General features: G+C 43.4%; 1 protein-coding gene across 2 annotated transcripts in view; it reads right to left on the reverse strand.

Moving 5' to 3' along the window:
- LOC127008664 (uncharacterized) overlaps positions 1–24,298 on the reverse strand; it is a 125,880-nt gene that overhangs the window by 30,985 nt on the left and 70,597 nt on the right. Inside the window, exons 4-6 of one of the 2 annotated variants that reach the window (XR_007761233.1) lie at positions 14,166–14,346; positions 8,897–9,140; positions 6,782–8,641 (exon numbers count right to left, since the gene is read on the reverse strand). Coding sequence is in view for 1 of the 2 variants with exons in the window: in XM_050880965.1 (XP_050736922.1) it covers positions 8,214–8,641; positions 8,897–9,140; positions 14,166–14,346 (853 nt within the window). In the remaining variant the exon portion in view is untranslated. Of the gene's footprint in view, positions 1–6,604; positions 8,642–8,896; positions 9,141–14,165; positions 14,347–24,298 lie in introns of those variants that run through there. The other variant, XM_050880965.1, reaches the window with a different exon arrangement.

A 24,298-nucleotide genomic window follows, 5' to 3' on the forward strand; every position in this document is an offset into this window, starting at 1 on the left:
TTACAGATATTCAGGAAAGTCATCGGTATTTTAAAGTTTTGACGTGGCGAGTTTCGTTGTCTGATTGAAAGTCGTACTACACGTCAGATCTGATCTTCTTCATCTGGGAAACGACCTCGAAACTAACGTGACCTGGAAAAAGTGGGACGCCATTGATAAAAGAGCATTAGTGGATATAAGGATAGAAACTGTAGAGAAAAAGTGACATGCAGAGAGGAAAATGATTGTATAAGGTTAGGCTTTAAGACACTGAGCTTGAGGAGAAAGGCACACAGAAAAACACACAAATACATTTAACGAGCAAAAACAAAGGGCAGAAATGTCTTTGAAGCAACACCATAAAGAGAATCACCGCCAAGCTGACAACACACACAGCACCTGTCAGCGAATCCCGGAAACACGAATCAAAAATGTAGGAAAAGTGTGGCATGCTGACAGGAAAACGGCTGGCAACCTGCGACTCCTGCTACCTACTTTAAAAATGTCCATTATCATAGAAAAATATGGAGAAAGAGAGAGTGAGAAGATAGACGGGCGAGACGTGAGGTCTACGAGTACAATTCCCGTCCAATACATGTCCGCCTGACCGCCCCAGCCCCCCCCTTTGGCAGTGCAGGCAGGCGATCTCGGCCTCGCCCATCGCTTAGCGGGCTTTTATGGTTTTCTATTTATGCCCTTGAGCTGGAATCTTTACTCTAAATAAAAACACTAACATACAGGGCCGGTTGTACTAAGAATATTATTAACTTGCCGATAACTCGTTTTCCACATAACAACCGCCTTACTGACCAAGTATTCCGACACCAATGCAAACCACGATATGATGAAGTGGTCTACTTGTACTCCTAGATAATCTGTCCCTACACACAAATAGACGGAAAATAATAAACACAAACAACTTGCCTTACGTACTTATTCACCTGTTATTAGGGAAAAAACCAATAATTACCACCTAACACCCCCCCATCTCCCGTTCCATTCTTCTTACCTGCACAGCTAATGAGAGGCTTTCTGACATGGATAATCCGGCCCTACACACACACACACACCCACATACGACGACAATAACATACACAGACAACGCACTGTACATATGGTTATTGCTGATATTTCGCGCCACGGCCCAGACACTCAACACAACACCCCGCGTCACGGCCCAGACACTCAACACAACACCCCGTACACTTGGACATCAAACTTGAACTGACTTCCTCTGGGCTAAGGCCTGTGCTTGGTCCTAGACTTTCAAAATAGCGCCTTCTGATTGGACGAGCCTATTCTCATTGCCGGGGTCGCCAGCGAACGATTTTGTCGGTGGATTTGTTACTGATTTAGCATTAATAAATTGGTCAGGCAACATTATTAGAGTTGTGTGGAATCGTCATTTTTGTAATTTATGTAACCTGCTCTAGAAAAGTGTTAATCTATTGGTTTTCATTGTTACATTTTCGTCTACTTTTGGAGGTGCGGTACGAGAGTTCGCACCACCACCACCAACACCTGCAGTCAGTAGCAAAACACGGTGCAAAGAAAACGACTCCCGCCGCGGTGACTTTAAATGAAGAACCTTGCCAAGGCCCGTGATTTTGGCAGATTTTTTGGTGGGGCTAAAGGCATCATAGGTTCATGAGTTGTGGGGGGGGGAGTGTGGCAAGCGAAGCAAGCATGCGCAGGTGGGGGGAAATTGCGTGGTTTCCGTACGTGGTAACAAATCCCTGAATATAAGGATTTTCCCTACATCTTGGGTATTCTTCATCCACCTGCACTCAAAAGCTACATCACTGCGGCGCATTTCCTGTTCTCCACCAAAATCCCCGCATTCCAACAAGCCCCCTGGACTGTATGGGCAAACAGTAGAATAATATCGTGTAATTGACTACCTTGTCTAGGGGTATATTATTCAACTCATGTGGAGGATGAAAATTTTAAGCTTTCGTAATTATAATTCATAATATACACTGCGGCTCCAGCAACACTGCTTTGCTGGCAAGTTTGAAAAAAATGGCTTTTCTCGAATTCTGGGCTGTCGATCTCTGGGACAGGACAATTAGATTAAGTACAAGGATAAATAGATAAAAAGGAAAAACAGTGACACAGTAACTGGAAAATGGGATATATAATTATACAGTGGAAGAGAAAAAAGAAGATATCAAACGACGAAAAGGGAGAAGGCAAAGGCTGAGAAGACAATGAGATGCAATTAGGAGGAAGAAGAGGAGGAAGAGGAGACGGGGAGCAATGGTCCAAGGCGCCAAAAAGAATAAAAAACACTAAAAGCGACAGACAGACAGACAGGCAGATTCATACACATCCAAACAGGAACCAACAGACAAAATGAAGACCAAAAAATACACCCGCATATTACACACAGAAAAACACACAAACACATTTAATGAGCAAAAACAAGGGGCAGAAATGTCTTTGAAGCAACACCATAAAGAGAATCACCGCCAAGCTGACAACACGCAATGCACCTGCCAGCGAATCCCGGAAACACAAATCAACATCCACAGGTGAAATGATTAGTGCCGCCAGGTGTGTCGAGGCATTCCAGCAGGTAAAGGTAAACGGGATGTATATATATTTTTTTAGAGATAATTAACGTGTTACTTGAAAGGTTAACATCGGACACTCTCAATAGGTCATAGCACTGAGGGTTTCATCACTGTCACTATCAACCCTCATTATCATTGTCACTATTGAAGGGAGAGAAAAAATAATGTGTTCCGTGATTATAGGCTTTATTCCAGGATTGAAAACTTACAGGTGATTGATGTATGTGTGTGTGTGTGTGTGTGTGTGTTACGAGGTGGGTTGGGTGTGAACGTGCGGGAGGGGGAAGGGGGGGAGGCGTATGGGGGAGGGGGTGGGGGTGGGAGGAGGGGAGGTCTAGTTAGGTGGTTAGGTGGGAGGGAGTTTATCTGTTGTGAACATGGAGGGGAAGGGGGGGAGACGTGTGTGTATAGGGGAAGGGGTGGGGGAGTATGTTTGGGGGAGAGAGGAGGGAAGGTCTGGTTTGGTGGTTGTGTGTGTGTGTGTGTGAGGATATACATGTCAAAACAGTAGCTAAAATATACTCGTTTAAATATGCAGTATAACCTAATCACTAGTTTTCTTCAATAGCAGTAAACGAGACGCGATAATCACTCTTCATGAACTCAACAGGCAATTCACAGTACCTTAAATTCATTCTCTCGTAAAGCGATCCTCAGCATGGTTATAATGTACATGCATCGAAGGTATAAACACACACACGAGTCACTGTTAAGTAGAATAGTAGTAATAGTAGTTATAGTAGAAATGGCTGTAGTAGTTGTAGTGATAATTAGTAGTAGTAGTAATGGTAACAGCAACACCGGCGTCAGTTCTCGCGTATATAACACTCATGCTTAACTTTCTCTCCTTTGCGTCCGTGTTTCCATAAGTTCATCCACGTAGACGCCAGAGATGTAAATAGATACAAAGACCGTCTACTTCTGTGGTGGACAAGTGCGTCTATCTATCTGTCAGTCTACATTTTGTCCGTCTAAAGTTATACGATATTATTCAACACGTAAATTGAGAGTACATAATTGAAGGGAAATGAATATACCAATCACCCAATCAGTATTTCAGTCAAACATTTAGTGAGTTAAATATTACTCGGTTTATATATTTTATCTACCTGGATTTACCTGACTCTCAAGGGGGATCGAAATTTTTTTTTCTTACAACAAAGGAGACGGCTCAAGGGCAACAAAAAGAATGTAGAAAAAAAGGCCCGCTACTCACCGCTATGTAGGTAGGATATGTAGGTAGACTAATTGATACAGAGATATACACAGATAGATAGACAAGGAGATAAATAAACAGACCCTTTCCCTTGTTCTGCTTCCTTTGATGTGACAGACAGGCAGACGGACAGGTAGAGCGACCACTTGATCCCCACAAAAGCGTTTAATAATCCACAACTAAGACTCCTTCACCATTAATGAGGTAAAAAGGAAACTGGCACCTCAAGTTCTTCATCCCTCCCTTCTTCCTTCCTTCCTTCCTTCCTGCCCTCCTTGCTTCCTCCAGTGTGATCTCCTTTCCTTCATTTCCTCCTTTATTTTATCCCTCCCTTCGTTCATTAGTCATTCAAGCCAACACGGTCTTACTTCATTCCCTCCTTCCTTCCTTCCTTCCTGCCCTCCTTCCTTTCTCCTGTGTGTTCTCCTTTCCTTCATTTCCTCCTTTATTTTATCCCTCCCTTCCTTTATTATTAGTCATTCAAGCTAAAACTGTGTCCTACTTCCTTCCCTCCTTCCTTCCTTCCTTTCCTTCATTACTTGTCTCTAAAAACCAATACTCTCTTACCATACTTATCTTTTTCCTTCCCTTCCTCCTTACTTTCATCCTCTCCTTCATTACTTGTCTGTCCCTTTTTTTGTGCCCTTGTGCTGTCTCCTTTGCTGTAAAAAAAAAAATAGTGTCTTACTTTACGTTCTTCCTTTCTGCTTCATTCCATTTTTTTGTCTTTACCTGTCATTAAAACCAATACTTCGCTTCGGATCCCTTTCTTCCTTCTATTTCTCCTTCTCTTGTCATTAAAATCTATACTCTGCCTCATCTTCCTTCCTTACTTCCGTTCCTCCTTCCCTTGTCTTTAAAATCAATACTCGGCCTCACCGTTTTCGACAGGGACACAAAATCATTACCTTTGGCTGATGAAAGATTAGTTAAGGGAATCTTGCGACTGCTTTCATTATCTTGACGTTGACTGGCTAATTTTCTTTCTTTATATATACAATCTTCATTTAATTTATCGGCTTAGTTTATCGGTATCATTTTCTTCCAAAGGTTGCCTAATGTCTGTCTGTTTGCCTCTATATAAACGGTTTCCTAATCAACAAGGTCAGCTGTCGAGGGTATTCTAAACTCTACGTCGATATTGATAAAAAGTCGAAGGTCTGCGTAACTATTGACGGACCGCACAATGCAAGTCGAGGGTTTGTCTACTGCGTCCCCGTGTTTGCTCTACGTCACCCGATATGTGCACAGAGTAAGGCTGCTTTGAACACTTTGAATGGATTGTGAGCGTTTTTGTTAAGTTATCCATCTAAGGCTGAACGAAAATGGATAACGACCTCAACTACACTTTTTCCATTATTTTTCCGTTTTTTTTATTTTTTTTTAGTTAAAGGAAAACGAAATGCCGAACGACCTCAAATACTAATCCTTCTAGTGTCTTTCCGTGTTGTTGTTGTTTTTTTTAAGTTACCTATCCATCTAAACGAAAACGAAATGTGTAACAACCTCATCTACTATTCCTTCCACTATCCTTCAATTCTTCGTTTATATTTGTGATGTAAAAACCGGAGACATGGTTCAGATCATAAGAAAGCAAATATGATATTACTCACTTATAAGCCATATTTCTAAACTTCATATAATACCAATATCACAATGCTAATACTAAATGATAAGATAACTAGTATGATAAGCTTTCAGTAATCATCTTCTCTTAACGTAAACTTCAACATATCAGTTAAAGAAAATAATCGCACGTAAATAATATGAACAGTGTATATAATTTTCCCTTCATAAAAAAAGGTGAAAATATGCCAAATAACTCGCATGTAAATCCCTCGTTTTAAATACACTTTTTTCCTCATACATATAAATACAGCAACACAACACCGAACACATCACTTGACGAACACAGGCTATACGCAATACAAAAAAAAATTAATCCGATTGCCGTCTCCTTTTACGTGAACCTGGATCGTAACGCTTATCACCAGACCAACACCTGAATCACCACCTAACCATCTCGTACCACCACGCAACATTCTCAACACTGTACTTCAAAAGGCAGGTTCGTGGACGTAACACCCTCAGTCTTCACGTCACGCAGCACTGTCCCTTCTCACCACATGTAACACTCGCAACACTCACAAGAAACACAATAATTATCACAACACTCGCAACACCACGGTACTGTAGGAGAAAGGTTCGTAGGAGCTGTTCACAAACTTTATCACCGTCACATAGCGTCACATCACCCCCGTCACACACCGTCACATCATCCCTATCAACACCACCACATCACACTTGTTTAACACCAGGTAACACATTCCCACACCGCAAGTTAAGGAAACAGGTCCATTACACTTTTTCCGTCACACCATCCTTGTCGCCACCCACACCACCGCTACATTAACTAACATAACGCAGCACTCGTAACACCACATGATAGAGAACAGGATCATCAACGTAACACACCCGTAATCTCTCCCCCTCGACCCAGACCACCACCACCACCCTCGTTAAACCTCACGACATAGCTCAAATAACACGACCTGGCACTTTTACATCAAGCCTAACACTTTGAACAACCACGGTAATGGGCAGTTCCATGGAGAGCACACACATCTATCTCCTAGGCCAGCTGTGCATCCCCACCACAACACGAAACACCCTCAGAACAACCCAACACATAATGACACTTGACTTTCCTTACATAGCACAGCACACCAGACCGTCGCACCAAAGCTCCATTCCCCCTTCACGCCAGACCACACCACAGCAGGTTCCATCCCTCCTTCCCGATATACCGCCTTACATGACTCCTTTCAAAGCAATACGCAGAATAATGACACGTTTCTCGACATCGCATTATCACACCACAATCTCAGTCCCTAACCTCGCCGTAGCGCAGCAGACAATACCCTCAAAGCAACCAACGCAGAATGACACGCTCCCAGCACACCGCCACGCGTGATCCCTTCAAATCAACACAGAATGACACGTTACTTACTTCACATCCCGCAGCACGCCAGGCCGTCACAGCGCTGTCCAAACACAAGCACACGCGTCCATAGATACATGGGTGACGCTCCTCGCCCTGCCCTCGCTCACATCACTCACAGACCTTGACTCCCGCCGGCAACTACTGACAAGCTCTCATCTCGCCCTCTCACTCCCCTCCTCCCTTTGTCTCTCTTATATGCTCGAAAAAACACGATAACTGAACCGACTTTTTACGTATTAGTCTTTCTTGTTTTGTTCTCCATTGTGTGTGCTTGTTTGGTTTGGTTTGGTACTGTTTGTTTTGCTTTTATTGTTCTTGCTGTTTAAAATGCTTGTGTGATTGGGTATGATTAGGTTTTTCTCGTGTATTTGTTGTTGGTTCGAAAATGAATCATCGGCGCTTCGAAGCTTCCCTCGTTGTCTCTGCGGAGATTGCCAATTAATGTTTTGTGCCTTTTTTCTTCTCGCTTCCCAATAGTCTTTCTCCGCCTTGCAAAATGCGTGTCAGGTGTCGAAATTTTCCCTCCCTTCCGTGTATTGTATCCCCGAGGCGAATATCCCGCGTCGGAGGCGATAAATATTGAAGAAAATCTTTAGCCATCATTCACCGCTGCCTGCGCCGCCCGCCGCTGCCTCCCCGTCTGCCCGCCACCACCCGGCCCGCCGCCCGCCTCACCTCGCACGCTATGCCTGCTGCTGCGCTACTCCTACCTCCATGGTCTCATGCCTGCCACGCTCTCACTCTCTCGTGCCTACCTCGCTCCCTGCCCCTTTCCTTTCCTGTCTGCCTCGCTCCCTTGCTCTCCTCCCTGCCTCACCCGTGGCGTCCCTCCCCGTCCCTCCTCGCCAGTCGCCGCCCTCTGATCGTCGTGTCGCCGGAATGTTGCTCAAGTTCACGTCATGTGTTTAGTGGTTTATCGTTCTCACGGAGCCGGGACGTGGAAGGTTTTGATCTTGGAAGCGAGGCTGCCGCCGCTCGCCGGCAGTTGTGTTTCTCGTCGCCGCGAGCACGGTCGACCCGATACTACTAATTAATGGTGGATAAAAAAGGACACCTGTGTGGCCACCTGTAAAAGCTAGTAATGACAATGCTAACAAAGCTCACGGGAAACAAAGAGGCTACGCGGGAGGAATACAAAAGGTGTATTTGGCTAAAACAAAAGTGAAGCGTCAGACTGTACAACGGTATTGTGTCACGACACTCAATTGTCCGTCCATTTGACGCCGCGTCGCTGCGGCCTCACCCGCGGCCTTTGTTCTCAGGCGCCGCCCAAAGGGAAGAAACGTGAGCAGTGTGCATGGCGCCTCGCCGTCACGCGCGGAAACTGTTACACTTTGTTGCTTCCGGTCAACGCCTTCCTTGTCTTGTCTCCGCCTTCGCCGCCGCCGGGCGGAGTGCACCGCGGCGGGGTGCGGCGACCCCCGGCGTGCAGGAGCGGCTATGCGTCGTTCTCCACCTCCTCCTCGAGCAGCGTGGCGTATGGCACCGGGAAGAGCGACGTGTCGTCCATGATGGTCTCCTGCCGCTGTAGTAACAAGTGGGCGTGGGTGTGGTGTGGGCCCACTTCTGGCGGCGTCGGCGACACGCGCAGCTCAGGCGTAGTGCAGGCGGGCTCTGCGGCCGCCCAGGAAGGACCCGCCGTGGGGGAGCGGCGCAGGCTGCTGACGGAGGTGCTATCCAGGCTGCGGCCCCGCGACACGGCGTCCTGGGGCCCCGGCGTGGTGGAGCGGTAGTGCTCCAGGTCCAGGCTCTGGCTCTGGCAGGAGCGGCGCCGAGCCAACGAGTGGTGGTGGACGCCGGGGCCGTCCCCGAAGCTCGGCTGTCCTCCCAACACCCGCACGGCGCTCTCCTCGCTGTATCCGCGACCTGCAACGCAATAATTCAAAGTTATTGCATGGCATTGTATGCGTGATCAGGCACTCCCCGCCAAGCCTGTCAGTCACTCCTCTCCCGGCACTCTCGACAGCCACTTCCTTCACTGAATCCGCCTCACTCTCCACACAAAGCCTTTCTATTTTGCCCAATTCTACCTTTAAGTTCCGTTCTCTAGCTGCTCATAACTTTATCCCGTATCACTACCCGGCCCTGCCCTCCCCCTCCCCCTGTCCATCCCTCACTCACTGTAGGTGGCGGCGATGCGGTAGTGCCTCAGGTTCTCTGCGCTGCGCACCTTCCTGGACACTTCCACCTGCACGTGTGGCTGCCCGGAGCTACTCTGGTCCAGCGAGTCTGAGGCGAGGCGGAGGCGGTGGCGGGCGAGGGCGGCGTGGGTAGCGGGGCTCTGGTGGGCGGGGCGCAAGCAGCGGTGCACGGGCGTCTGGTCAATGTGGGGCACGCTGATGCGGCAGGCGGGGGGCACGTGCACCTGGGGGAGGTAAGGACAGGTGAGAGGCGGGAGGAAGGACAAGGTGAGGGAGAGTGTGAGGGAGTATACGGGAGGTCAAGGAGGAGAAGAGGAGAAAAAGAAGAATGGAGTTCCGTGTACTTGTGTGAGGCCAGACCAGGTAGAGACATGGAGGGAGTAAGGGAAAGGTGTGAGGAAGAGCAAGATGAAAAAAAAAAGCACCATCAACAATAAATAAAATAAGACAGAAGGAAGCAGAAGAAAGCAGAGGCGGAGGAGGAAAAAAAGGAGGAGGAGGAGGGGAATTCATCCTCTAACAAACATGACCCACGGCGTGTTTCCCAAGCAACATGGCATCCGAACCGGGGGGAAGGGAGGAAGGGTGAAGGGGGGGAGGGAGAAAGGGAGAGAAGGGGAAGGGAGAGAGGAGGAAGAGGAAGGAGGAATGGAGGGAGAAGGAAGAGGAAGGCGTCAAGGTAAAAAGAAGAGGGAGGAAAGGTCACGGAGAAGAGGGGAGGAGGAGGAGGAGGAGGAGGAGGAAGAAAAACGAGAGGTCAGTGGGGAGAAATGCATCAGAGGGGAGGGAAGAAGGGAGAGGAGAGGAGGAAAGAGGAAGGGACTAGGGAAGGAATGAGCTAGGAGGAGGAGAAGGAGGAGGAGGAGGAGGAGGAGGAGGAGGATAACGGGTTCAGGAGGTATAGAAAATGAGAATCGGTAAGAAGCGAGGGAAGATAAAAATAAGGAAAAATGGCAGAAAGAAGAGAGGAGCCAGAGAAAGCAAGAGAATAAAAGGAGCATAAACGATAGAAGAAAGAAAGGAAGGGAGAAAAAAGGAAAGAAAATGTTGCGAAATAAAAAAAAAAAACGCGGTGAGAAAACAGAGGAATAACTAACGAATCAGAAGAAATGAATAATAGAAGAAAGATCGATAAGAGGAAGAGAAGGAGAGACGCAAGGAAAACCAGACTGCGAAAAAAGGGAAGACTGAAGACGAGGAAAAGGAAAAAGAGGTAGGAAGAGGGCTAAGAAAGGGCCATTAATTAAAACCCAAAACACTACCAAAATAAAAGATCAAAAAGAGGACCAGAAAAAAGGAGAAATGAAACGAAGGAACAAATAAAAAACGGAGACAAAATAATAAAGGAAAGACACAAATTAAAACTAAGAGAAACAAAGACGAAAAATTGAAAAAAAGCGAAAATAAAAACGGAAAAAAGGAACAAAATGATAAAAGGAACATGACAAAGAAAGAGCAATCATCAAACACTTAAAGGAATAAAAGACAAAGTGAGGCGGAGAGGCGAACACAAGGCACAGTGGAGGTAAACTTGAGAGGCTGTGCATGGAGGAGAGCGAGAGGGAGAGCAATGAGAAAAGGTAACCAATTAGAACCCGCAGGTGCGCCACAAAGCCAAAGAGGAGAAGGAGGAGTTTGAAGGCAATGAAGAAAAATAATATAAAGGAAAAAAACTAAAAAAAAAAGTTACGGGAAGAAGAGATGATAGAAAAAGGATAATAAAGGAAGAGAAATGGTGAGAGAAGGGAAAAAGAAGAAAGGGGAAGAAAGAGGAGGAAGAGGAAGAAAAGGAAAGGAGTGTTTACTTAGAATGGAAGGAAAGGAAGGGAGAAGAGAACACGAGAGGGAAAAAAAGAGAGAGATGAGAGGGAAAGAGTAAGAGGGAGGGAAAAATGAGAGAGAGGAATTACTTAGAATGGAGGGAAAGGAAGGGAGAGAATACGAAAGCGAGAAAGAGGGAGCGAGATATGGAAAAGGAACAAGGAAGGGAGAGAAAGAGGAAGACTAGGAGAGAAAGGGATACGGAGTGAACAAGGGAGAAGAGAAAAAGGAGAGGGGAGGGAAATGAAGGGGAAAGGATGAAGAAAAAGCTATGGGAGGGAAAGAGGAGTAATGATGAGAGACAGGAGAGAAAGACTTTAAGAGAAAAATATATATGAAAGGGAAAGAGGATTAAAGGAAAGAGAGGGGAGTGAGGGGAGGGGCAACCGAGTCATTCCCCGCACACACACAAACATTACCCAGAGAATGACCTTCACGCCAGACACGGAAGAGCAAAGTAATGAGAAGTGAACACGGCCGCCGGGTGACTAATTAAAACAGCGCAGGTAACTAATAAGGACAAGGACAACACAGGTAAAGAAGACCAGCATCCACGAGAATAGAATAATTGGTAATGATAATAAGGAGGATAAGATGATGACAAATAATAATAAAAATAATACTAGTAGTCCTACATAATGGTAACGATAATAAAAAGAAGAGAAAGTATGAGGATAATAATAACAATAATAATAACAATAATAATAATAATAATAATAATAATAATAATAATAATAATAATAATAATAATAATAATAATAATAATAATAATAATGATGATGATGAAGAAACAACAGCAATAATGGCAATAATGAAAAGCAATAACAATCTCTTACAAAACAACAACAACAAACACAAAAAAAAATAAAACAAACAAAAAACATGAGAAAAACACTAGCCAGACCCAAAAGGCTGAGCAAAAAACACTAATGGTGAGAAAAATAAAATATACAACCCCCCCTCCCCACCCTCATCCCCCTTCCCCCCTCCCCGCTCCTCACTACCTAATCCCAGATGAAAAAAAAAAAAAATAGAAGAGATTACAGCGTTATCTAATTGGTCATAATCCCTAGACGACAAACAACAACAACAACAACAACAACAACAACAACAACAACAACAACAACAACAACAACAACAACAACAACACAACTACCATCACCATCACCATCACCAACACCAACTCCACCACCACCACCACCAACAACAACAACAACAACAACATCAAAATATCACCCTTTGAAGGATTAAGGCACACAGGTAAGGCCGTGGGAACCGGAAGTGGAAGGTACACCTGCTCTTAGCCCCAAGCAGAGGAGGAGGAGGAGGAGGAGGAGAAGGAAGAGGAGAAGGAGGAGGAAGTGTTTGTGGGGCTAGATGGAGGTACAGAGAAGGAAGGAAGGATAGGGATAAAGGAAGAGGATGAGGATGAAAAGGAAGAGGAAGAGGAGGAAGAGGACGAGGAAGAGGAAGGAGGAGAAGAAGAAGGAAGTGTTTGTGATGTGAGGTGAATGTGCAGAGACAAGGAAGGGTATAGAAAGCAGAAGAGGAAGAAGGAGAGGAAGAGGGAGAGGAGGAGGAGGAGGAGGAGGAGGAGGAGGAGGAAGAGGAGGAGGAGGAGGAGGAGGAGGTGAGGTGAATGCGGGGTTAAAGAGGAGAGTCAGGAAGGCCAAACCACGTCCGTCACACACACACACACACACACACACACACACACACACACACACGCACACACACTGCCTGGCCACTCTCCAAATCGCCCCAAACTTGGTCGTGTGAGCGTCAAGAACCATTTTTTCACGTCTCTTAAACGCCTGGAAGGATGAAGGAGCCAGAGAGAGAGAGAGAGAGAGAGAGAGAGAGAGAGAGAGAGAGAGAGAGAGAGAGAGAGAGAGAGAGAGAGAGAGAGAGAGAGAGAGAGAGAGAGAGAGAGAGAGAGAGAGAGAGAGAGAGAGAGAGAGAGAGAGAGAGAGAGAGGAGGAAAGAAAATACGAAAGAAAAAGAAAGACAAGAAAAGAAAGAAGGATATAGAGATCAAAAACGAGAAAAAGATAAAAGAAAATACTAAGAAGAAGAGAAAGAATCAGAATACAAGTCCACAGTTAAAGTTTGTTACGAGAAAAGGATCGTTAAAAAGATAAAACTTAAAACCAAAAAGAAACATAAACAAACACAAATGGAAGAGTTTACGTTGAAAAAACAAAAAACAACAACGAAGAAAACGAAGATATCTCAATCAAAACACAACAGAAAACGGAAAGTTGAAAAAAAAAAGAAGGAAGTGGAATGAGGACAGAGGTAAGGAAAACTGAGCAACAGGAAGGAAGTGACATGCACACCCTCCCAACACCTGTGAATATATCAAGGACAGGTGTGAAGAGGTGAGGCAGGTGTGCGGGACAGGTGCGGATGTTGATGAGGCATACGGCAGGACACACAATGGCTGAGAGGTGGAAATAAACAAACAGATAGATAGATAGATAGATACACAGGTTGACTGACAGGTAGATACAAACAGATAGACCCAGACAGATAGAAAGGGAGGACAGATCAAGAAAAAGACAGTAAGGAAATATGAAATGATTGAGAGGTTGATGGATTGAAAGACTGATAAATACAAAGAAAGGCAAAGACATGAAGAGAACGAGAAGGACAAAGAAGATAAAGAAAAACGAGAAAGGAAACGAAAGAAACCACGAAAGACTAAAAAAAGTAAATTGATTGATAGATAAGATAGATAACTGACTGACTGATGAAGACATAAAACACGAAGGAGAGAAATGAGATAGATAAGAAATAGATAAGTAGAAAAATTATGTAGGTAAATATAGGTGTGTAGATAGATAACTCGATGGATAAAGAGATAAACAAATGAGAAAGGGGGAGAAAGCGAGAGAGAGAAAGAGAAGAGGCGCGTGGCATAGGCCTATAGGGGACAAGAGGGAGTTTGAAGTTCATACCACCAAACGGAATAGTTGAGCTTACCTGGCTATGGAAACTCTCTCTCTCTCTCTCTCTCTCTCTCTCTTATCTCTCTCTTATCTCTCTATCTATATCTTAATCTATCTATATCTATCTTAATCTATCTATATCTATCTATCTTAATCTATCTATATCTATCTATCTTAATCTATCTATATCTATCTATCTCTATGTACATATCTTAATCTATCTCTATCTATCTATCTCTATCTACCTATCTTAATCTATCTCTATCTATCTATCTCTCTATCTCTATTTATCATTCTTTTCTTTCTTGATTCTTTTCTTTTTCTTTCTCTTTTCTTTGGATTTCCGTCATTATCTATCTGTGCCTTTCTCTTTTGTATCTACCAGTGAATCAGTGTATCTGTTTATTGATCAATCTATCTATTAATTAATCTGTCTATCTACATTTATCTGTCTATCTATCTATCTTTCTGTCTCACCGATCTCAGCATGGAGGGCGTGAAGCACAGGGAGGAACTCTTTCTCGGCAGCAGCGGCTTAGCGTTCTGCGGGCGCGGCTGTGACTGCGTGGGCGTGGTGGGGGCCAGGGGGCATGCCGGGGAGTGGTTCAGGGCCTTGTACTCCGGTTGGTAGGGCTCCAGCATCCGTATCTTACCCCACCTGGAAAGAGATGAGGTGGGAGATGAGACCATTGTTACTGATGAGATGGTATATGGGGAGAAGAAATAATGAGGTTGACAGGGCTTCGGCATCCGAGTCTTGATCCACCTGAGAAAGGGAAGATGAGAAAGAGGGGAAGATGAGGATAGAGATGAGGAAGAAAAGTTAAGGGAGAGGAGACCATTGATATTGATGAGATGGGATAATTAGAGAGGTTTGACCCCAGCATCCGAGTCTTGATCCACCTGGGAAAGAGAAAATGAGAAAGAGGGGAAAGAAGATAAGGATAAAAATGAGGGAGAAAAGTTAAGGGAGAGGGAACCATTGATATTGATGAGATGGGATAATTAGAGAGGTTTAAATGGCCCCAGCATCTGAGTCCTGCCCCATCTAGGAAAAAAAAAAGAGGGAGAGGAGGAAGGAGATGAGGAAGAAGTTAAGGAAGAAGATGAAAAGATAAGACGAGGGAGATAAGACGCCTGATATTGATGAAAGGAGATAATTAGAGAATGAGATGAAATAATGAAGTTGACTCGGTTTCATCTTCCAAGTCTTGTTGCCCCACCTAAGACTGAGAATAAGGGGGAGAAAAGAAAATTGACATCCAGGAACTTGCATGATTAGAGAATGAGATAAAATATGGAGGAAGGAAAAGGGTAAAGAAGGTACACTGACGGAAGAGGATGAGAGGAAAGAAACAGGAACAGAGTAGGCATACTGAAACTGGTAATCCTAGAAATAACACTTTTACAGAGACGGAAGATAATGAGAGGGAAGAAAAAGGAACGGAGAAGGCATACTGACACAGGTAATCCAAGAAATAACACTTTTACAGAGACGGAAGAAAATGAGAAGGAAGAAAAAGAAACAGAGAAGGCATACTGACACAGGTAATCCAAGAAATAACACTTTTACAGAGACGGAAGATAATGAGAAGGAAGAAAAAGGAACAGAGAAGGCATACTGACACAGGTAACCCAAGAAATAACACTTTTACAGAGACGGAAGATAATGAGAGGGAAGAAAAAGGAACAGAGAAGGCATACTGAAACTGGTAATCCTAGAAATAACACTTTTACAGAGACGGAAGATAATGAGAGGGAAGAAAAAGGAACAGAGAAAGCATACTGAAACTGGTAATCCTAGAAATAACACTTTTACAGAGACGGAAGGGAATAGGGATGAAGAACAGGGATGATAAACGGTGCAGCGACATCAATAACCTCAGACACAAGAGCAGTATTACAGGTAAGGATTGAAATAAGGAGGAGGAAAAAGAAGGAGCAACACTATACACCCTACATACAATACACACCACAGATAAAGATTGGAATATAGAGAAGGAAAAAGAATGAGACAAAACGCTATGAAACAAGCATGAGAGTGACAGCGTGAGAAGACGGATAGATTTCATAAAGGAAGACTTGGGAGGGAAGGGAATGGATGAACGGGATGTAAATGACAGGAGTGAATAGAAACGGCATAGCAGAAGCACCGACCCTTTTACATTTATGAGAGGATGGGAAGAGGATAAAGAATTCTGAGAGGGTGAGACTGTTCTAAACGGGGAAGGTGAAACGAGATAGCCGACGGAGGAGGAATAAAAGTGTGCGTGTGGAGACTGTGTTGTTGAGTGAGAGAGCCGTTACAAAGGCTAAATCGACAACGTTACAGAGACTAAATCGACACCGTAGAGAAAGGCAACTCAAGACCAAGCCCAAGACCAACTGCAAATAAAATGACATGGTGAACAGGATGGAGAAAAATGATGATGGAACGAAAACCAACATCAGTAAACTACGGCAAAAGAATGTTAAAATGTAAACTGACAAGGAAGGGAGAGAAAGAATCAAAGGCACCTTGATATTAAAACCTTACAGCATATCAGAGAAATGTAGTAAGAGGTGAAGCAAAGTAAAATATGGAAGTGTATTTTGATATTGATAACCTAAACGCAGATACAAAGACTGAAGGAAAAGGTGAAGAGAAGTGAGATAGGAGAACTGAAAACATTGATATCGGTAAGAAGAGATAAGAAGATTGAAGTAAGAACTGAAAAGGATTAGGAACTTGAAAGAGAAAAAAACATTGATATGGATGAAAAGAGAAGTTAAGAAGACTATAAAGAGGGAAAGAGGAGGAAGAAGAAGAAAAAAAAAGCAAATCACATAAATATCATTACACTGGGAGCAGATAAGAGGGTTAGAAGAAGTAAAATGAGTTAGAGGAAGACAAATATAATATAATACCACACAAACACGCCTCCAGCAGCCTCACTTTGTCTCATCTGACGAAAACAAGATGAGGATGAGGAAGGGACGGATGGAATAACTGGAGCTAATAAACTAAAAGCAGGTGAAATGAGGGAGGAAAGACAAATTAGCAGACCTCAATTAAATTACTGAGAGCTGAGGATTAAGGTAATGAGTGGAAACGGGAAGAGGGAGAGAATGTAATAATGAGAGGGAAAAGATGATAGAAGACAGTGATAAGGATAAACGAGGACAATTAAATGAGAAAAAGGAAACGGAAAAGTTGAGAAGAGAAAGTGTAAAACAGATAAAGACAAACAAATGAGAGAAGGAAATGGAGAAGATGAAGTATGAGAGTAAGACGGATTAAATGAAAAAAAAATAATAAAGGAAAAATATGAAGAAAGAGAGTAATATAGATAAACAAATAAAGAAGATTAAAGCAGAAAAGGGAAAGGAAAATATGAGGAAGGACACGGTATATGGCTAAACAAAGAAAGATGATAAAATGAGATAAGAAAATGGGAAAGATGAAGAAACAAACAGTAAGATAAATAGACAAAGGAAGAGAAAGGGAAAAGATGAGAAAAAGCACAAAAAAGCGTAGATAAACACAGAAAGAGAAGCACACGAGAAAAGGAAAAAGATGAAGAAATAAACAGTAATACAGATAAACAAAGAAAGAATATAAAGTAACTACGATTAATAAAATGGCGAGGAAGCAAAGTGATACCAATAAATCTAACACGTGTTTCCAATAAGTTAATTATGAGGAAGAGGAGGAAACGAATGAAGAGGAGGAAGACCATAAACTCGATAAATTGATGTGAATACGATAAAAGAAAGTGTGAGAAGAGGAATATTAATACTGATGCGCAGAGGGCAGACAAAGGTAATACAGAGAGCGTTTGAATATAACTGAGAAGACATATAAGAAGAGGAGAACAATGAGTCTGAAGGTTTGTTGATAATTGTAAGAGAAATAATGATGGTGGAAGGGAATAAGAGAAGAACCTAAGAATAGAGCGTTTGAATATAACTGAGAAGACATATAAGAAGCAGAGAACAATGAGTCTGAAGGTTTGTTGGTAATTGTAAGAGAAATAATGATGGTGGAAGGGAATAAGAGAAGAACCTAAGAATAACCATAAATTGAGGCCAAAAAAATGATTAAGTGCGAAGGTTAATGAAGGGGAAGGATACTAAGGGGATTTCATTAATAGCCATGAAATGAGAGAAAGAAAATGACTGAACGAAAAGAAGAATAGGTAAAGAAGAAAGAAAAGAAAAATGAGAATGACCAAATAAACTGAGGATAACGAGTTGATTGAAAAGGATAAAAGAATAAATGTAAGAAGAGAAAGAATAAGAACAAGCACAAAAATAAACAAAAGAAAAACAGAAGTAGAGGAATATGAAAAATAACAAGAATAACAGGAAGATAAACAGGGAAAAGAAAGAAAAAAGAAAGAAAATAACAAAGAAAAAATAGGAAGAATGACTCAGAAAAAAGTATGCGTGATAACATATGAAAGAAAACAAAGAGAATGATTAAAGGAAATGAGAATCTGCCTAGTGGATATATACATTCCACTACGCCCGACACGATTCCAGCATTCCAGTATTACCTAATCTGAAAACTGGAGAATGAAGATAAAGAGCTGGACGAGACATATCCAATACCTATATATAAAGACACACTCCGGTAAATGCATTAAAATGATAATGAGATGAACCAGAAGATTTAGATGCGGAAGAGGAAGAGAAGGAGGAGGGAGAGGAAAATACACCTGTCTCAATAAGGTAAACGGGAAAGTGCATTAGACAGAGGAAATAGAAGTGAAGAAGAAGGGGATGGAGGAGAAGAAGAAGGAGGAGGACGACGACGATGAGGACGAAGAAGAGGAAGAGGAGGCAGATGGAAAGCAAATAGGAAATAAAATCATTACCAATAAATAACAAAATGGTAAAAATGATATTAAGCTTAGATAGAAAGCGTGCGATATGTTTAGCCGAAGACAGATGGAAAAGAGCAAAAGAAGGAGGAGGAGGAGGAGGAGGAGAGGAGAAGGAAATGTAGAAGGAGAAGGAGGAGGAGAAGGAAAGAAGAGAAGGAAATGTAGGAGGAGGAGGAGGAGAAAGAGGAGCAGGAAATAACATTCAGACCAACGTATATATATTTCTTGTATTAATAGATGCCTTTCCTGTCTCCCAGAAGAAAGAAGAAGGAGTGAGATAAGAGGGAAGAAGAAGGAAAGGTGAAGGAAGAGAAGGAGGCGGAGAAACGAAGATAAGGATGCAACTTCTCCCTCTTATTTCCTTCGTTAGTGTTGGTTTTCTTCAGTAACTTTCTCTACCTCATCATCATCATCATCATTATTATTATCATTACTATTTCTGTTTTCCTTGCTGTTGTTTTCGCTGATATTGTTGTCGTTCTTGTTTCCTATTCTCTTGTTGTTGTTTTTTTACGGTGGAAATTGTAAGGCTTTCAAGCTTTTGTTCTATGATGATTGTGTAATTGTTCTTCCCTTCATGGTGTAATTGTAGTGCTTTGTTACCGGTGTACGTGTTGTTGTTGTTGTTGTTGTTGTTGTTGATACTGAAGCTCATGTTTATCTGCCATTCCAGCATCACTGTCCCTGTTAGCGTAGACAAAGCCATCGTTGTTATCGTTCTCACTGCGGCGTCCACTGCTATTGTTATTCCTCTCCTCCCCCTGGTCGTCGCGGGCGTGGCAGCAGCATCAGGGCCGTCTCCGTGGGCCATCAAGGTGTTTGTAGGCAGGTGTAAAGGGATATACGAGCCACTGCACCTGTCCGCCCTCACCCCGCTCACCTGGCTCCCCTCACCTGCCGCGTGCCTCACCTTGCTGCGCCATTTCACCCCCCGTTTAGTTTTAATGATGATGAGAGTAATAATGACAGCAATAGGGGTGATGGTAATGAGTTGAGGGTTGGTTGGGGTGATACTAATGTTGAGCAAGCATGAGTAATTGGTCATATAAGTAATAGTAGTAGTAGTAGTAGTAGTTTGGGTTGGTTCAAGAAGAGGGTATCTGGACACCTCTCCTTCCGAAATTGACCTCTCTTTCGGCCACCTCTTTGGATTCTTTTTAGGAGCACCAAGTAGCTGGGTTTTTTTATTATTGTTTCCTTTTTTTGTGCCCTTGTGCTGTCTCCTTTGTTATAAAAAAAAGTAGTAGCAATAGTAACAGTAGTAGTAAAGTGGCAAAGGAAAGGCGCCCGAGGTGTCGTTACGGTGGTTTCAATATTCCGTTGTTTTAATCCAATGGCTTCACGCGGCGCCTCCTGCCAAAACGAAGCCCGTGTCCGCCCCTCCCCGTGCCGGCAGATGAGACCGTTACGACTCACTGGAACCGGCGGACACTTAAGAGCGCCTTCACCTCCACCCAGCCCCCGTTCATTTTAAGGCCTCTCAACCTGCTTCCTCGTAACCCTGATCGGTACCGGACGCAGGCCAAGACGCCCCCTGTCTCAACCTGTCTCGGCCCGCTCCCGCCAGCCTCACCTTCCCCGCCCTGCCCGCCTCTGTCTGAGAAGCTGAGCCAAGCATCGCGAGAGAAAGGTTACACGTCCCTCAAAATACTCCCTCGAGGGCTGAGATCAACGTGACGCGCCCTTGTACAACACCTTCTCCCTGATGACTGCGACCCTGCGAGCCAGTGAGCGGCGCCTCTGAGGGAAAGATCTGGCAAGGGAAAAAATCGTCGTCCTTTTATTGCCACTCCAACCCACTTGTTCTCCACATAGTAGTAGTAATAGTAGTAGTAGTAGTAGTAGTAGTAGTAGTAGTAGTAGTAGTAATTTCAGGAGCAATAGTAGTAGTAAAAGCAACAGCAACAGTAGCAATTGCAGTATAAAATTTAATCTCTCTCTCTCTCTCTCTCTCTCTCTCTCTCTCTCTCTCTCTCGGCGGTGTTTGTGTAAGAGACGTGCGGCGAGACGTGAAAGGTCACAAGAATGTCAACCAAAATATCATTGCGACACACCATCGTATTTTTTCAACACAAATCCTCCTCGAAGTTTTTTATCCTCATCGTTCTATTTATACAGTTTTCTACACCACACACGACCGACTGGAAGCAACTTACTACGCACAACCCCCCCCAACCCCCCCCACCCACCCACACACACACACACCCACACACACACACACACAGAAACCCCCTTCTCGTACCTACCCCCACACATGATTCGCAAACACGGTCGTGGACTTGAAAGTATTTTGTTTTCGCCGGCGTGTTTTTTTTTCCGCGGGTAATAAAAAGGCATAAATCTGATGAATAGAGCATCATGGCCTACCTGTATTTACCTGCGTGATTGCCGGTGCGGGGGGTGAGAGGGGAGTGACCGCGTTCAAGGTTGAGAAAAAAAAGTTGATTAAGCAGACACTGAAAATACGAATGAGGGAGGACGAGACGAAAAGAGGATAGGGAGGAAGAGGATCAAAGGTGTGTGTGTGTGTGTGTGTGTGTGTGTGTGTGTGGGGAGAGAGAGAGAGAGAGAGAGAGAGAGAGAGAGAGAGAGAGAGAGAGAGAGAGAGAGAGAGAGAGAGAGAGAGAGAGAGAGAGAGAGAGAGAGAGAGAGAGAGAGAGAGAGAGAGAGAGAGAGAGAGAGAGAGAGAGAGAGAGAGAGAGAGAGAGAGAGAGAGAGAGAGAGAGATCCAGGAAGTAAGGAACAAATGGAAGTAACACTGGCGAAATAGAAACAAACAAACAAAAAATGAAAGAAAGAAAGAAGGAAAGAAAAGAAAGAAATACAGAAAACAGAAAGAAAAAGAAAAGAAAGAAAAGAATAAAGGAAAAAAATAAAACGAAAACTTAAGTAGAACAAAATAATAGGACTGGCAACTAAACTAATTAAAGTAAACAAAATAAGAAGACATAGAGACGGTATTGAAAGTTGAGAAATAGGAAAAGGTTCAAGAGAGAGAGGGAGCAAGGAAGCGAAGGCGAAGATTAGGTTAACGAAAGAGAGGAGATAAAAGGAAGAAGGAGAAGGGGAAACAAGAACAGGGAGGAGAGGGATCGAAGGAACATTAGGAATATTTAGGCAGGTCAAGAGAAGAGAGAAGAGAAGAGAAGAGAAAAGAAGAGAAGAGAGGAGGAAAGAGAACGAGAGAACAAAACTTTAAAGAGGAAGGATAAAAGAGAGAGAAGAACAGAATTAAGGAGAGGAGAGGAAGACATTGAGGAAGTAGAGGAGGAGAGAGGAGAAGAGGAGAGGAGGAAGAGAACCAAAATATAAGTGAAAAGACGAAAGAAAAGAGAATAACAGAAAAAGGAAAGGAAAGGAATGGAGGATTGAGTAAAGGAAGAGAGGGGGGAAGTAGAAGAGAGAAGAGGAGGAGAAGGAAGAGGAGAAGAGGAGGAGAATCAGCCATTTGCATGCAACTACCCCGTGGAATGCGAGGGAAGAGGATTGAATGGAAATAGAACTGACGTATACGAGGAGGAGGAGGAGGAGGAGGAGGAGGAGGAGGAGGAGGAGGGGAAGAAGATTATGAGGAGGAGGAGGAAGAAAAGAGATGATGAAAAAAAATAAGATCAAAAATAAAATATCATCAAAGAAAACAGAAAAAGAAAAAAGAAAAGATGATGATTATAATGACGATGAAGAAGATGACGATGATGATGATGATGCATAAGAAGAAGTACAAGAACAAGGACAAAAGACAAAATCACGAACCTTCTTTTCATCAGTGAGTGAGAGAGAGAGAGAGAGAAAGAAGGAGAGAGGGAAGGGGAGATTCAAGAAGCTGTACAGGTGATGAAAGAGAGCCGGGGTGGAGGGGGGACAGGTAAAGATGAGAGTGAAAGGAACTAATTAAAAGGCAGGTGGAATGGAGACACGGGGCATTGGGAGTTACTTACGGAGGCGAGCGAGAAGGTAATGAACGTGACTGAAAGGGACTGGAGTGAAAGGGAAAAAAATGAAGGAAAGAGAAGGGAACGAAAAATATTAAAAAGAGGGGAGGTTGAGTGGTTTCAGTAATAGTATGGGTGGTGGTAGTAGTAGTAGTAGTAGTAGTAGTAGTAATCGTTGTTGTTGTAGCAGTAGTAGTAGTAAGATAAATATAGATAAGCAGAAGAACTTAATAATTGCAACCACCACCACTATCATCATCATCATCATCATCATCATTATTACGACTAGAAAACACTGCTCAGTTCACAATCTTTACAGCAGCGAATACCCACATGTAATTAGTCATCCCTCGCACGAAGCATTAAGAAACAACTCTAATTCTTCTTCTTTCCCGTTCTAAGCCCTGAGCCAAACATTCCGGGAACAAGACTCATCACCGATCTAAACATTCTGAAAACTCCCTGGCAACGGATACAACTTTACGAAGCAACACGAAGCTAACCCGGAAACTTTTCACTCACGGGTCAAATCGAGCCAAGAGGAAAGGGAAGGATCAAGAGGCCTGCCAAGAGGAACGAGAGGCTGTTGTCAAGAGGAAGAACACGAGGAATAAAAGGATGAATACAAGATGGAGATACATTGAAACACGCGGGGTAAGAGGAAGTTATTAAGAGGTACAAGAAGAAGAAGAAGGATCAAGAGGTCTATCAAGAGGAACGCGAGGGTAATATCAAGAGGAAGACGAGGAACAAAATGGATGAACAAGAGATGAAGATAAATGGGAAAACGGGGTAAGAGGAAGTAATAATAAGAAGCAAGAGGAAAAAGAAGAAATTAAAGAGGAAAAGAAGAATCAAGAGGACTACCAAGAGGAACGAGAGCGTGTTATCAGGAGGAAGAAGAGGAACAAAACGATGAACACATGATGAAAATAAACAGGAAAACAGGGCGCAAGAGGTACATTTCAAGAGGAACAAGAGGAGGAAGTAGGATCAAGAGGACTAAAAAGAGAAACGAGAGCGTGTTATCAAGAGGAAGAAGAGGAACAAAAAGGAAGAACACAAGATGAAGATAAACAGGAAAATAGCGGGTAAGAGGAAGATAGGAAGAGGAAAGAGGAAAAATGATCAAGAGAGATGTCAAGAAGAACGAGAGGATGCTACCAAGAGGAACAAATCAAAGAGCAAAATATGAAAATAAATTGTAAAAACGGGGCAAGAGGAAGAGGAGCAAGAGGAAAAAATAAATTAAAGAGGAACAAAGGTGCAAAGGATTCAAGGAGACAAATGAAGCAAGAGGAAGGAAGAAAAGGAACAAAGGAGACAAGAAAAATTATTAAGATGAAAAAGAGGGAAAAAGTAAAAAAAAAAGTTATAAAGTGAAATAAAGAGGAAAAGAGGAAGTTGAGAGGGATTACGTCACTAAGAAGAAGCAACACGAGAACACGAGAAAAGAGGAAGATGATGAGTGGACGAAGCGAAACAAGAGGAGGTTAAAACGAGAAAAAGAGGAAGAGGAAATCAAGAAGAGGAGATGAAAAAAACGTCCTGAGAGAGAGAGAGAGAGAGAGAGAGAGAGAGAGAGAGAGAGAGAGAGAGAGAGAGAGAGAGAGAGAGAGAGAGAGAGAGAGAGAGAGAGAGAGAGAGAGAGAGAGAGAGAGAGAGAGAGAGAGAGAGAGAGAGAGAGAGAGAGAGAGAGAGAGAGAGAGAAAGTTGGAGGATGAAATGACCTGGAGAAGAGAGAAAGTTCACGGACAAACAGATAACACTTGATGGAGAGAAGGAAGAGGACACAAAGGAAGAGAAAAAG

The sequence above is a fragment of the Eriocheir sinensis genome, chromosome 38 (genome assembly GCF_024679095.1).
Source record: "Eriocheir sinensis breed Jianghai 21 chromosome 38, ASM2467909v1, whole genome shotgun sequence".
NCBI classification, from domain to species: domain Eukaryota; kingdom Metazoa; phylum Arthropoda; class Malacostraca; order Decapoda; family Varunidae; genus Eriocheir; species Eriocheir sinensis.